The 16,294-nt window shown below is 47.2% G+C and overlaps 1 protein-coding gene across 1 annotated transcript in view; it reads left to right on the top strand.

The window, feature by feature from the left end:
* The window catches only part of LOC137432909 (uncharacterized), a 133,173-nt gene extending 117,569 nt beyond the window's left edge, over positions 1–15,604 (top strand). The window contains exon 7 of the mRNA XM_068125221.2: positions 14,379–15,604. Within this exon, the coding sequence (XP_067981322.2) occupies positions 14,379–14,722 (344 nt within the window). The 3' untranslated portion in view covers positions 14,723–15,604. The remainder of the gene's footprint in view (positions 1–14,378) is intronic.
* Positions 15,605–16,294: the final 690 nt, after the last annotated feature.

Genomic DNA, 16,294 nt, shown 5'->3' with positions numbered 1-16,294 from the left:
CCCAGCAGAGGGGCCAGGCCCCAAAACTTGGGGTCCATAAGTGGTGCTTGGCCACAGACTGTGGTCCGTAAGTGGTGCGTGGATGCAGGCAGCTGGTTGCGGGGATTCGGGCACACAATGGCGGACTCCCGCACGCTCCCCTCAGTGCCCAGAGAGCACGATCCATGAGTCGGGGAAGGAAGACAGAGAGGGCAGCGTTAGCGAGGGGTAAGGTCACAAGGGTACACATCAACGAAGGCAATGCAAGGTGAGGTGCGCCTGGAGACTGAGCGGAGAAAAGCTCGTCACTATCGTACGTCACCCCACCCGTCACCTGTTCTACCCTTGCCCCTTACCCCCGTATTTACAAAATCTACACCCTTACCAATTCGTCACTAATGTCACGTCTTCCCCATATTTCCCCTATACCAAATTCGTCGCAATCCCACTAATCCAAAATTTGTCATCACCAAATCATCATCAATCCCTATTAAGGAGGAAGAGATGGAACATCCAGCACAATGTCACACCCACGTCGTGATGCGTCTTACATCCTCAAAACATTTGCACAAAAATAATAAAATAACAAACCATGGCACAGTGTGGAGTCCTGTCACCCCAGGTGAGTGGATGAAGATGGTGCGAGGAGATTCTCAATCCTAACTATCCTCTAAATGACTTTAATACACTTTACACTACCCGGGTCTTTCCCTGCCAATCCATTGGCCATCTTACACTCTATGCGGTTTTAAGAACCAATTCCCATTGACCAAACTGTGGTGCTTCATCAATTTGGGGTCTCACTCCCCCGGTTCAACTCCCTGTGCCTTTGCACAATTTCAGGACTGGGTCGTGTGGCTCTCCCAGCAGGTCTACCCACTTGCACACCTCCACCACTGCAGTTGCCTCCGAGCTTACCTGCTCCTTACCCTAACCTAACTACCTGGGGAAGGCCCTCTTTGACACTTACCCCCCTCGGTGCCCTCTCTGGCACTGGGCTACCCGGGTCCGTCCTTTGGATCCTCGGGCCCCATCCACAACAACTCTAACGGCTCCCGGAGCCCACCTGCGGCCTCACCTGGCCGACATCCTCACAGTGGCGGAGTGCCCATTTAACTACACACACGAACAGGCCACACGCCCGGCCATTTCCATGTCACTAATGCACCCATCCAAACACCATTCTTCCACACGCACCACAGATGCCAATATCCAACCACAATTTACCTATACCCTCTACCTAACTCTTAAACTACCCTCCCCGGGTATTCGTGATGGGGTCCATCCTCCCCATTCACACCTTCGCACCATCCACTCCACTCCACAGTTTCCACCATACTCACTCCACACCATCCATTCCATACTCCATACCATTCATTTCATTCAACCATGCTCACCTGTATTGGCACACCTGTGCAATCACTCCTACACCTGGTGCTTCCTGCACCCTCCTTCCTCCAGGACCATTCGGTCAACACAACACACAATCACCATTACTCACTCATACACTGCTCCATACACCTGTTCACTTGCACACCTGTGCAATCACACCTGGTGCCTCCTGCACCCTCCTTCCTCCCAGGCTTCTTCATTCAATACAATACACTCACCCACACTTTTCACAATACGCTACTGAATACACTTTTACACACACACACAGCATCATCTGATCTAACTACTCCCCTCTGAAACTCGTGCTTCCCAGTTGCCCCTTATACTATTGCGCTCCCTCGTCGTTATAATCCAACTACCCTACTCTCTATGTCCCCACTACAGGTATAATGTCGCTACTTAAATCTCCAGTAACCTATGGTCAATCTTCTCTAGATCCCTATCATTTTATCCTAACCCTCCCGGGCTAGTTTTCACTGCCATAAACCCCATAGCTAGTGCTCATGTGCCCCATTGTGAGGGATGGTGGATTTGCCGTCCCTCCACATCGGGCATCTCCTACTATTAATTTTGCCCATCCAATTTTCTGCAAATCAAAATTTGCCAATCTCTGCCAATCAGTTTACCAATCATTTGCCAATCAAATTTTGCCAATCACAAATTCCCTATCCCTACCAAATGTCCTTTAACTTGAGCCTCGGTGCATCTTTACATTTCCAAAGCTCGGCTTCGCAAAGCCGAGCAATGAATGCGGGTGGTTCGTTTCCTGTGGTTGGATCCGTTCGGCACTCGGTTCAGGGGAGGGGGTTCGCTTGGACCGAGATCCCAAGGTCCACCTCGGCGCGGGGCCTTTCGGGCTCCCGCTCGATGGCCCAACCTCGCCCGGCCGGAACGCTGCAACCACAAGGGGTCGCCGTGCCGACCCTTCCTACCGGCCCTTGAACCGGGCCGCCCGCTCCGCTTAGCGGAGCTTGGACGTGACCGTGCAGAGCGAGGCCCGGCGCGCATCGCGCACGGCGGTTCTTTTGAAACCGCCGTGGTTACGATCCCGCTGCTTCCCACAGCACCCAAAGCCCCGCACGAACCGAGGGCTCGCTTCGGCTAACCGTCGGTCTAACTGCTAACCCGGTTAACGTCGATGCTTCACCTGCAGGCTCACACGCATACGCGACCCTTTTCACACTCACCGAGCTCGGTGCTCCAACGCCGCCCGTACACCCCACGTACTTCGTTATTGCACTTGTTCTTGTTCCGCTCACAGACTTCGTTACACACCCGACCACCGCACACCTTAGCACACACTCGTCGTTCACACACCTCATCAACACACCTCTTCGCGCCCACTCCTCGGTCACATCCTCTGTGACAACTACGGGTGTGCACTCTTCTACACACCCAATGACGTGCTTCACTACCAACTCAAGTGTGCATTCCCACACGCGCTCGACCATTCCATGTGTGCATCCTTTCATTCCAGGTGTGCATTCTCTCTCACCTGACACAACCAACTCGTACTCCGTGTCACTCTTACTACCACACTCTGTCGTGCATTTACCCTCACTCTCGACAGCACACTCACTCCTCGGTGCACACTCTTTCCTCACACACACCTCTGTTCCACACCTTTCTCACGCACCTTCTTGCGCACTCTCCCAGTACATACTCCGTACCACTCATGGGGGTGCATTCTTGCACACACCCGATCACCGCCGCACACGCTGGCTCACAAATACCTTCCGCATTCGCCATAGTCGGACCTCCTTGCTCACCTCCTCTTTCCACACACTCTGTACCTGTCGCACACCTCACCAGCGGCCTCTCACGAACGCCCGGGTCCAAACCAACACCAAAGCTGACTGAATCTCCCCTCACACCATATACATTTCCGAGTATATCGCCACTAACCTCGGCACCTCGTCTTCGCTCCTCCTCCGCCACCTGCAAACTCTTTATTTGGTCAGTAAGCACATCATCACGATTTGAGCACAGACCTTGCACCAATTCCATCACCTCCTCCTTTATCTCTCTTTTAGTTTCCCTCCGTCTGTCTCTTCTTAATTTCACTTACCCCCTCTTCCACATCCTCTAATTTTTGCTTTACCTCTTTTATTTCCCGGTGCGCCTCCTCAATTTCTTCCTCTTAGGCCACCTTGGTCGTCTCTATGTGCGTTCTTACCTACCGTTCTTTCGTCTCCATTGCCTCTGTCACCTCGTCCAACCTCTTTGTCAGTCCCTCATGTACCATCTGACATTCCCTCTTTGTCGCTATAAGTTCCTTTTTTTATCTCTTTCTGTGTCGCCCTCAACCCCCCGATTACCGCAGTGTTCTTCTCCACTTGCTCCCCTAATTCCTTTTGTCCCACTGCCAGCTGTTCTACTCCCCGTGTCAGGTCTTCTATGCCCCCCTGTAACCTAGCCGTACTATTTCTCACCTCTTTCTCCATACGCTCCTCACCCCGCTTTACCTATTCGCCTACACCTCGTCTGATCTCCTCCCCCATTTCTCCCATCTCTTTGGTAGATGCCGCCCTCATCTGCTCCAAATCATTCCTCTGGGCATCCAATTTGGTTTCTAACCCGATTTTCACCTCCTCTATCTGATTCCCCATCTGTTTAACTTCCCGGGCGGATTGCTCCCCTATTTCCCTCAATTTGCCTTCCATGGTGTTTTCTAACCCCGCTAACCCATTCTTCACCCCTTTCATCCCGTTGTCTAACCCCTCAAATTTGTTGTCTAAACCCTCAAATTTACTGTCTAAACCCTCAAATTTGGCTTCTAGCCCCCCGATTTGATTGCCCAACCGTTCACTGGTACTCCTCGCTTCGTCCCTCATTCTGCTTTCCATTCCCTCCATTTGGCTTCCCATTCTGCCCTTGATTTGTCCCCCGACTCGGCCATGAGGGCCCTTATTTGCTCCATAAATAAGCCCCAGTCCATTGGTGGCGCTGCTGCGGTCACGGGCGCGGCGACATTTGGTGCCGCTGCAACCTCGTGCGCCAGGGCGCCATCTTGTGCGCCTGAACCCTCCGCAACCCAATGCGTATTGTGCTCCTCCATTACTCCCAAATCCTCCCCAGGGTCCTGGGTCGATTCTACCCCTTCTTCTATCTCCCCTACCGGCATCCGGTCGCCTTGATTATCCATGGCACGATTTTAAATTTGGATGTTAAATAAAATTTTGACCACTCGTAATTTTGAGTGCGCTAAGCGCACTTCAGGTCCGAATCTCGCTCCCGACACCAATTGTTACGGAAACGGAGTACGGCACTCCCCTTTAGCGGGGTGGGGGGGGGGGGTTAATCCCCAGTCTATTTTCACTGGCCGTCTCCGCTCCTGAAGCTACCCCGCTCCCTCCACGAGGCAGGTGGGCAACGTCGCTCGAGACCACGGACAAGATGGTATTTTGCCGAGCGGTTTTTGGCAGCCCGCGGCTCGAGCCATTAACAAATACTAAACCCGATCCTAAACGTTGGCCGAATCGTGCCACAGGTATTCAATGGGGGAAATCACAAAGACGATCGGATGTGGAAGAAGAAGACGAAGGTAGGAAGAACAGAGATTTATTAATTATTTACACAACCACAATCAAAGAGAAGAAAAGATAAGAAATGTAATTTACAGGGAAATGGAAGGAGCAGAAGGACACAGAGCAATTCCTTAAACAAGCTTAACTTATAAACTCCAGACAACACAGACAAACAGACGGCAGTCAGACTTACACGGGGAATGAAGCAGGAATGAATGACTGGAAGGGGAGGAAGGTTCAGCTGGACGCAGGAGAACGGCCGGGCCGGGAGCGAGCAGCCGCCGACTCTCCACCCTCGGGTCCACACCGCCAGGATGTTCGCAGCAGCGCGTCTGAGCTTGATGTGGCAAGGCTGGTTGGAAACAGCGTCTCCCTCACTCATACTCCCGCAGGTTGCACGTCTCTCTTCACCAACTCAAGCGCCTTCCTGACAGAAACTGCCTTTGTGCTCCCTCGCTCATCTGACTCCCTCAATCATCTCCTGGGTGGGGCTTCCCTCTACGGGTTATATATCCACGCCCTACCAAGCCATAGCCACACCTAACCAAGCCGTGCCCACCGAGTCCTGGTTGGGCGCAAGGGCTTCCTGGCTCCACCTCCTGAAGACGATGGGCTGGCTACGCCCTTCTCCCCCGAGTTGACCGCGTGCGTAATGGAGTTTGGGGTGAAGAAAACAGCCCAATGCAACGGTGGCGGACGCCACAGAAAACCGCCCAATGCAACTTGCACTTTGAAGAGATGATTTGGGGGAAACTTGAAAAGGGAACTATCTTATGTCATTTGGTGCAATGCAAAGTCAATTAATGGGAAACACAGCCTTAAACTAACATACAATAAGAAATAACTATAGAGAGGTTCTATGGTGGCCTACGTGCTTGTACATGGACTAGCTAAGGGGACGACCTTTGACCTTTACACACAAAACGGAGGTATTTACAAGAATTACTACTAGAGGGTCATATTTACAAACACAGGATTCTCAAATCCGCAACAATATATATAGACACACTCCCACCCGCAACCTCCGCTCTGCTGGTACCAACCTCCTGAGCCCCCACCCCCCCCCCCCCCCCCCCATCCGGACCAAATTTAGATCTAACGTGATTGTATATGACCTAACTAAGGGACGCCCTATGACCTTTATACACAACAACTGGAGGAAGGAGGGTGATATCTTACAATTTATTACACAAAAAAAAAACTATTCTCATATCCACAACAATATATATATATATATATATATATATATATATATATATATATATATATATATATATATATATATATATATATATATATATATACATATACATATATATATATATATATATATATATATATATATATATATATATATATATATATATACATATATATATACATATATATATATATATATATATATATATATATATATATATATATATATATATATATATATATATAAAAATCGACTCCTCCCAAGTTCTTCTCTCCGAAGAAAGTTGCATAACAATAACCATGAAAGGCTACACAAGGTAAGCCCTGTTGCTGTTTCAAACTCTTCCCAGATCCCTCCACAGCTGTAACGACATTTACACAGTACACAGATGAGAATTCCAATGCTAAACACCCCCTCAGCTGCGTGACCGGTTTCATCGCTCATTGGCGAATGGAGGTGCAGACAGAAACGCGTACCATTGAGGATACCAAGCATATACCACATGCAAAAGTCAAGCAGTCAACATGTCCCTTCCACAGATCTCCCAATGTCCCTGTTCTCTACTGTTATTGTGCTCCACTCTCTCTTCCCCTCTCGTCTCCGCTCCCTTTATTATATGTTATATATGTTAGCTCTTATATGAGCCTCGACTTAGTATACAAAGAAAAATGTGCGATACAGTTGTTTGTTTATAAGTCCTGTATCTGAACACTATTCAGCCTCAAAAGCTCGGGCAAAAAATTATGTACGATTATCTTCCATTTTCCAAAAAAAGAATTATCTTCCAAAAAGAATTATCTTCCAAAAAGAATTATCTTCCAAAAAGAATTATCTTCCATTTTTTTTTTCACCGGTATTTTTCATAAAAAGCCATCAAAAGGACAGGTTGGAGTTTTTTTATGAAAGACTTCAAATATTAATCATGCACATTTTCTTTTGCACGAGTTGTAAGCAAAACATACTTTTCTGTCGTTGACAACACAACTACTTAATTGGACAAGCGAACCATCGGCATGAGCCGCTCTCTATGGGTTACCGTTGAAATTATGCATTCGGACAAATCTTCCGAGGAGAGCTATCCCAGATCAATTCCGAGCAGGATAAGTCAAGACACTAATCAACATTTTAATAAATGTATTACACACAGTCAATTGAGCAGGAACTGATGGGAGGAATGGCAGTTGGGGAATTCAAACGGGTAAAATGGTGGAAAATTTCAAATGGGGGCAAAGCAAGGCATATTCAAATATCTAGAAGCACGTGTACATTTTTATTATCTCTACATAAATAATCTCGCCTTCGGATGTCTTAAAATAATTACTTGTCACCTGTATACTAGACAGGGTTCCAGACACCCGAAGGATGGACACAGATAATTAATTTGGGAAGAGGGGAGAAGAGATAGAGAGTATGAAAGGATAATTGTGGCGTCCATTGCGTGCCCCGGCACACCTTCAGCAACCTCAGTAAAGGCGACTGGGCGAACTGCTCAGTGATTCAGGCTCGCCTACCTCTTGCAGCAGCACCAGGTCATATGGGGAAACTACAGGAGGTTCGTCCCAATGCAATGACCTGTGTGGCTCTGGGAAATTTTGTTTCGTTGCTGCAAAGGCAGGCAGCCTCCCCGAGGCAGCATGGCATGGACTTGGTAGGGAGAAGGCGCGTCGGTCGGTAAAAACCGTGGAAAGTATGGAAAAGGAAACAAAAACAAGTACAGATACATTCAAAGTACACCGCCCCCATGACATATAACTAAATATCCTCCAGCGCGGCATTGCCGGGGCGCCTCTGCCCGGCAATACCGCAGTGCAGCTCATAGAGACAGTATTTGGAGGGAGAGGTGTCCAATAATTGATTGATTAATTTGAATAATTAAAATCAATAAATGATTATCATAAAATATTTTCTTAATCAATTGGCTAATAGCATAACTAAACCATCACCATTTCATCCGAATCTGTAACTTAAAATGTTTTTATTAATTAAGTCAGTAATCAAATAATTAAATAATTGAACGATTAATTGATTAATCAATAAATCAAAAATATCCTTGATAGCCACATCACTTGGTCACTGTCATGTCCAAATATCAGCTTCCCAGCTCAAAAGGTGCCTGAGATATTGGCCAAATGAGAAAGAAAGTAAATAAGTACTTAATTAAAAAAAAAAAAAAAAACACCTTTAGACGCCATTTTTCCCCGCAAAGCGGGGGTTGGCCTTTTTCGGGAACCGTGGTTGTTGTTGTTTTTCGGTCCCCTTTTTGAAGCAATGTTTTACGGCCGGATGCCCTTCCTGACGCCAACCCTTTTTGTCGCCTTCAACGACAACCAGGGAATTACCAGTGAACTGGTACTCAATTTGCCGACCTCGGAAGGATGACAGGCTGAGTCAACCCCCCTGGCGTTAATTCAGCGATCGACCGGGATTCGAACCCAGGATCCTTGGATCCTAAGCCGGCACCCTAGCCGCTAGCCCAACACCGGGATATCAAATCCTGATACGAGGTAGAGGTAGGAATTTACTTAATTAATCGATAATAATTAAATAACTAATCAATTAATTGATTTATCAAAAAACAAAAAATAGCGTTTTTGTCAAAGTACTTGCTCAATATTGTTCCGAAATTTCAGCTTCCGAGCTCAAAGGATGGCTGAGATATTGCCTGGAAAAACAAACAAGAAAACAAGAAAACAAACAAACAACCAGAGTGAAAATTGAGTACTCCCTTTCAGCGAGCGTCATTGCCGAGCCCCCTTCGGTTTTCTTTTTGTTTGTTTTTTTTGTATACTGAATCGAGGCTCTTGAAAGAGCTAACATTTATTTCACAAACAAATCAACCAGACAAACAAAATATACAAAAAGAGGGAGCGGAAGACAAGATGGGGAGAGAAGGGGAAGCACACAACCACAACATTTGAGAGCAGGGAGAAGTGTGGGAGGGAGAGGGCTTGGGGGGAGGAGGCGTGGGAAGGGGGGGGGGGGGAGAGGTATAAAACACAAGGGGACCGAGGGGTAGAAAAGATCAAGGTTTTGGATGGGGGAAGATAAGAGATGGTGGTGAACAGCTGTTTTAAAGACCTGGAGGGTGGAGTGGGATTGAAGAGAGTGAGGGAGTTTGTTCCAGAGGCGGGAGAAAAGAGGAATGAAGGAGTGAAGGTGAGCAGAAAGTCTTGATTTTGGCAGTTTAACCATAAGAGGGTTGCAGGCAGATCTTGTGCGACCTGTAGGAATATTTGGGGGACAGAGCCCAGAGAGAGCTGGGGGAGCAAGGCCAGAGAGGAGTCGGTAGAAGACGGAAAGACCATCAACCTGCCTGCGGTGAGTGAGTGAAAGGCCCTTGGAGTTAGCTTCATCGCGGGAGATTCCAATGATTCTGAACGCTTTGGTTTCAACAGCGTGAAGACGAGCTAGATGTGAGGCAGGAGCACCAGACCAGAGGGGAGAGCAGTATTCCATAGAGCTGCGGATGAAAGCCTTGTATGTGGTGAGGAGCTCAGGTGTGCCAAGGAAGGACTTCGCACGACGGAGGATGCCCAGTCGGCGACTGGCTTTGGAGGCCAGATTTGAAATGTGGTTTTCCCAGGAAAGATCATGGCAAATAGTGAGACCCAAAAGCTTGAGTGACAGAACTTCTTGGAGAGGATTATTCAGAAAGTGGATGGGAGGGTTGTCCAGTCGGTCTTTTCGGAGGGACATCGTAAGAGTGTGAGATTTATCAGGATTGAAAGACATATTCCATTTGTTTGCCCAGTCTGTGATTTTGTCCAGGTCTGCAGAGAGTGAGGAGGCTGCAGACTGCCGATCTGAGGGATGAGGAATGGAGCGACAGAGAGTAGAGTCGTCAGCAAAGAGATGGAGAGGATTTTCAAGAGAGTCAGAGAGATCATTGATGAAGACCAGAAAAAGCACAGGGCCCAGAACACTACCTTGGAGAACTCCAGCCTGAACAGGAAGAGGAGATGAGAGAAACCCATTCAGGGCCACACGTTGACTATGACCAGAGAGGAAGTCTGCCAGCCATGCGTGGAGATTTCCGTGGATACCAAAGGAGGAGAGTTTGGTGAGCAGAGCAGGGTGCCAGACCGTATCGAAGGCACGTGAAATGTCAAGGGAGACAGCTCTAATTTCCTGTTTGGCGTTGAGGACCTCCATCCATTGTTGAGAAAGGAGAAGCAGCATGTCCAGAGTAGAGTGACCAGGTCTGAAACCAAATTGATGATCAGAGATCAAGCCATTGGAGAAGAGGAAAGATTTCATGTCTGAAGCATTGATGGATTCCATGACTTTGCTGATAATTGGGAGAAGGCTGATTGGTCTGTAGTTGCTCGGATCTGTTTTTGCACCTTTTTTGTGCAAAGCGGTGATGTTGGCTGATTTCCAAGCAGATGGCAGATGACCTTGAGCAAAAGAGAGGGTGAAGAGAACAGAAAGAGGGAGTGAAAGAGCGGAAGAACATGATTTTAGGACCCGTGGGCTGATGCCGTCAGGACCAGTTGCAGAATCAGAGGCGAAGGTTGACAGAAACTTTTCCACCTTGTCAGGAGGAAAGGACACAGAGTCCAGGAGCAGCTGGGTACGACTGGGTACAGAGAGGGATGGGTTTGGGACACAAGATTTAGAGGCAAACACAGAGTTGAGGCATTCAGCTTTTTCACGTGCGGAGTCAGCCATTAAGCCGTTTGAGGTGAGGGAGGGGATGGAGGGGGAACAAACACCAGAAACAGATTTGACCAGATGACACCAGGATTTGGAAGAGGGAGACAGATAAGAGAGTTCGGTCTTGAGAACGGTGAGATATTGTTTCCTGGCTCTCCTGAGGGTGGACACACACTTGTTTCGGGCTTTGTGAAAGGAAATTAGATTTCCTTCCATTGGATTTGCTTTCCAGGAGACGAAAGCAAGTTGTTTCAGGGCAACAGCCTCACCACAAGATTCCATGTACCATGGACGGGAGGAAGGGTATGACAACTGAAGACGAGATGGGATAAATCTGTGCATGAGAGAGAGCAATTTACTTTGAAAGAATTCCCAGGATGAGTTGATGTCAGAGGCGGTAGAGATGGGAGACCAGTCCAGATGATTGATCTGCTTGAAGACCGTGCCAGTTGGCCTGAGTGAAATGCCAGACTCGTCGACGCTGAGGAGGCTCTCTGAGAATGGTCAGAGAGATGTCCACTTTGACAAGCACATGATCAGATGAGCCAATTGGAGCAGAAGAAGAGCAGCAGACATTTTCAGGGAAGTTAGTCATAACCAAGTCCAGAAGAGAAGATGCTCCGTTGACTGAGATCCGGGTCGGGAAATTGACAGATTGTGTCAGTCCCAGTGAGTCGCAGAAGTCCTTTGCTGAAGAGCCATGGCTGGTGAGAGGGGTACCCACACCCAGCCAACTGGCATGTTGACAATTGAAATCACCACATATAAGGAAGAGAGAGTTGGGATGGGTAGATAGAAGTTGGTCCATATTATCAGACAGCGAGATGTAGATTGAGTCATCACTGTTTGGTGGACGGTACAACACACATATGAACAAAAGGTGGGAGCGAAGGGGAAGCCGTAGGCAAAGGTATTCCTGGGGGTGAGGTGGAGAGAGGGCAGTGGAGGGCGAGTGAGGAAGATAGTTTTTTATAAAGATAGCAACCCCACCTCCAGGACGAGGCTCAGGTCTATCATACCGGAGGAGGGAGTAACCTGGGAGAGATACCAAGGCATCAGAGACATCATGAAGGAGGAAAGTTTCTGTGAAGCAGATCACATCTGGTTTGTCAGAAGCAACCTGTATGGAGAGATCAGTCAAGTTTGAGCGAAGGCCCCGGATGTTTGAGGTCCATACCGTTAATGAAGAGGAAGGGGGAGCATCGGGTACAGAACAGGGGGGGGGGGTAGGGTAAGATGTGGAAGAGGAGGAAGAGGTAGGGAGAGCTGTTGAAGGTGTGTCAGAGATTTCAGAGATTTCAGAATAGCTTGGAGAAAGGGAAGAATGGGGCGGACAAAAGGTTTGATGGAGATTGGGTGAGGCACAGTGAGGTGTTATTTGAGGAGGGGGAAGAGCGAGGCAGAAGGTTGGGGGAGATGAAGGTGAACGTTGGAAGGGGGAAGAAGCAGGGAGGATGCTTTGAGGAGGAGGGGTGAGAGGGGAGTCTAGGAGGGGAGGAGCGAGGGAGAGTCTCGGAGGGGAGGGGTGTGGGGGGAGTTTAGGAGGGAGGGGAGGGAAGGGGCAAGGGGGGAGATTTGAAAGGGATGGGTGATGGGGAGGATTTGGAGGGGAGGGGGGATGGGGAAGTTTTGGAGGGGAGGGGGGATGGGGAAGTTTTGGAGGGGAGGGGGGATGGGGAAGATTTGGAGGGGAGGGGTGAGATTGGATTTTGAAAAGTGTACGATTCATGGGAAACGAACATTTTTTGCAAAATGAGTTTGAGACCTTCGAGTCAAAAATACGTTTGAGGACGCTGAAGGAGGGGTGGAGTTCTGGAGAGTTTAGGGAATGTAGAAAAGAGGGACTGTAAGAGATGGTACTATTTTTTTTTTTTGGAATGAATAGATTTGGTGAGCAAGACGAAAGCATCCTTTTGTAGGAGAAGAAGAAAAAGGTGTTGTAATATATGAGAGAAAATAGTTGTTCAGGGGAGAGATTATACATTTCTAACCACGTGATCACGTGATCGCGAACAACGTGAACGAAGAACGAACGAACAAATAAGAACAACAAATAAACGAATAAGAGCTGAGAAGAAAATATTTTTTGGGGTTTTTTTTTTTTTTTTTTTTTTGAGAAGAGATATTAAACAAGGAGGTATGGGGTGAACGACTGGGACGAAAACAGAGAACGAAAATAATTGCAGCGCATTCGACGAACCGCTGAGAGAAAAACAAAACCACAAGGTCGGAGACGGTACGGTAGCCTAAGCCTACGAGTACTAGGCCTCAGAATACTCGATACGCATTAACCGACGATTGTGTGTGTATACATGTACGAAAAATTAGCACCGAAAATTTTCCTAAAGATACGCTATAGGTACACACACCGAAAGATAGATACAGTCTCGACAAAAACACAATTGTGAAAGATTACTTAGCTTCGAAAGCGTGAGCGCATGGAACAGCTTCGAAAAGACGTTACCTCGCCATGATCTCCTACGGTACCCGGCAATGACGGCAATTGCCGGTAGCCGGCAATGACGTTTTGCAATGCCTGGAGATGGCATAGGAAAAGAGCGGTGTACAATATAGCGTGCGAGTGGAAATGAAGGGAGTGGAGAGGTGTCGGTGTTGAAGAATGTAATGAAAGGGCGAAGCAGAATGAAAGTCGAAGCAAGTGGAAGGGCAAAAGCTCTGTCTAGGTTGGTGGACTCGGGTGGACTGCGCAGATGAAGCAAATTGACCCAGACGAGAGAGATCATAAACCTTCAGGACGAATAGACGATAAAGCTTTAAACGGCTTGCACATCTGTCCTTATGTTAATGAGTAAGGAATAAAGATGATGTGGAAATAGAAACCTCATGGGGGCACTTTACTGGATGGAAACGGTACCTCGACAAACCCTTAGACTTAACCTATCGAAGGCAGACTCATTCAGGGACACGAGACAGACAACATGATAAACAGAATGGATGGGATAGAGGTTTGTGGTCTTTATTTGTGGTGGCGATGTTGGGAGGTGCAATCTGGTTGCTCCATCAGGCTCGCCAGTGTTTGTACGTGATGCTCCAGGCGCTGACTCGATCCAGCATCTGTGTATGGATGTGCGTTGGCTCGCCCTTACACCCCCCAACTCTTAAAATCCCCTCAGTCTTTTTTCTGGGAAAACGGCAGCGGACAACCACAGCAATTCCAAGTACAATTCCTCATCACTTTTGCTTCCTCTTTACTTTGTCCCCTTAATTTCCCAATTGGGGAATCGTCTCCCTGTGTCTGTTGTTTCGTCCTCCTCACTTGAGTCTTCCAAAACCTGCTGCCCATCACTACTAGCTCATGCATTCACCCATTGCACACCCACTATCTCTTCTACACTGCTGAAATCTTGCCCATTCTGTTCCTCTCCGTGCCATTGTTGCCCACATTTGTGTTATTCCCATTGTCCTCCTGGTGTATTTTTCTCAGGTTACAATTTATTGGTCGAGTCAGGCAAGTAAGCCAATCTCATTTCCCCCTTTCTAGAAATGTTTTTTTTTCTCCATTCCTCCCTCACCACCCCAAACTGTTTACACAGTATGGAGGTTGTTCGTAAATGCACCCTGGGTGATAATCGAAATAAAAGACCTTTCATGCGTTTTTACAGGAATCTTCACGGCACCAATTGGCGGTCGCTACTTCGTGTCAGCTGTGCTTGTGCCAGAGAAGAACGGACAAATTTTCGCCATCCTGAGCCGCTCCAACACATCAATGCTCTACGTAGACTCTTCAGGACCCGACACAGAGGAGATAGAAAAGGCCCCACAAGCCATGGCAGTGGACCAAAGACCATGCTGTGGTGCTGCGGTAATCAGCTTGGTGCTTCCATTGGCGGTTGGAGACACACTCTTCCTGGAACTCGTTGAGGGAAGAGTTCATGGTGCCAGGGACACCTATTCTACATTCAGTGCAGCACTGCTGTACGAAGACACTGCCCTTGAACGACACTGACCCACACAAGATGGCATATGCAATCAAGGAACCAAAGGTTGATAATGTTGACTTATAACACCTGTAGGTATTAAAACGAGGCCGGGTTGAGCATTGAACTGAAGATTCGAGTTTGGAGGCTCGTCATGCATGCAGATGGGACTTGATCCTTACCTCCTCTTCTGTACGAGTCATTTAGAAGAGGGAAGCATAAATTGCTTGCTTGAGATCTCACAGGCAGATACAAAGACAAACCCACTTAACAGCAGACAGGTGAACAATTATCTATCTCGCATTGCCCTGGAAAAATAATGAAAGCAACCGACCAAGTTTCAGTAAGCTTGTAGAATTAAACATTAGGAAATATTTTTTACATCAGTCCTTGCATAAACAATTTAAAAGGAAATATATTGTTCAGGGAATAATGAGTGCTTCGTGCAAGAATCTCATGGTCTCGTTCATTTAAGAATCCGACTGTCTGGATAATAAGGGAGGAAAGCCATTTTGCCTGAAGAAACCGATACTTTTTACTGAGCAAAGAGCATCAAGTTGGGCTCCTGGATAGTCTAGACACCTGACTCGGTGGTGTAATGGCTAGAGCATATCTCTGAGTCTGGGAGGTCGGTGGTTCAAACCCTGGCCGAGATCATACCAAAGATTTTTTTAAATGGCGTGTGCTGCTTCGTTGCTTGACGTTCAACATTTGGACAAACACGGACAAACAACGCTCGGAGGGCAATGGCAAACCACCCAGTATAACCCTTGCCAAGAAATTGTTTCGGCTGCACCGATGTAAGGAGTACAGCACATCATAATCAAATAAATAGACTAGAACTTAGATAGATGAACTTTTTTTTTTACAAGGAGGGGTCCAACGAACAAAAATAAAACAAGAAAAAAGGATGTATGGAAATTGTGACATTATTGTAATTTAATAATGAAATATCAGAATTGTGTGAATTTTTAATGAATGGCATTCCGTTTCAAACTGAGAGCACGTTATTTTAATTTGATGACTGATCTATTCTCCAAGCACTGTTACATGAACAGGTGAGAAAAGTCATCTCCCAGGTAAGAGTTGAGATAACTGAGCAATAGTCTGCACGTTGTGCTTGCAAAAAATGGCAGACATTTTGAGCCCTCATCTCCACTCTCCTTTGCATTTCTTTCACTCACATCCCAAACTACTTTCCCTGTTCTCATTCAGTTCTCCCATGTTACTCTTCCCCAACTACCCCACATCTCCCTATTAATTCCCCCCTCTTATTGCTTATGCGGTTATAATTTGTACAGTTATAATTCCATGTATTCATGCCATGAGATGGGCAATGTACCACTTAAGCCTTAATTAGGATTCACGACAAATGAGTGCAATAACATCATTAACCCACTACCACCATCCACGGATGGTTTCAACATCAATAAAAATCAAACCGCTCGTTTCGCAGCAAGAACGGCCAGCATCAGAGGACACGAGGAACCATGAATATCGATATTCATTATATTGATAACTTAGCAATAACATCCATTCTCTTTTGATTTTAAGGCTTCCTATGGAGTCTGGTTTCAGACTCATAATTGTACATAATTGCG

This window comes from Myxine glutinosa, chromosome 8 (assembly GCF_964187855.1).
Source record: "Myxine glutinosa chromosome 8, kmMyxGlut1.1, whole genome shotgun sequence".
Classification (NCBI taxonomy): domain Eukaryota; kingdom Metazoa; phylum Chordata; class Myxini; order Myxiniformes; family Myxinidae; genus Myxine; species Myxine glutinosa.
This window is presented reverse-complemented; position numbering and strand designations above follow the sequence as displayed.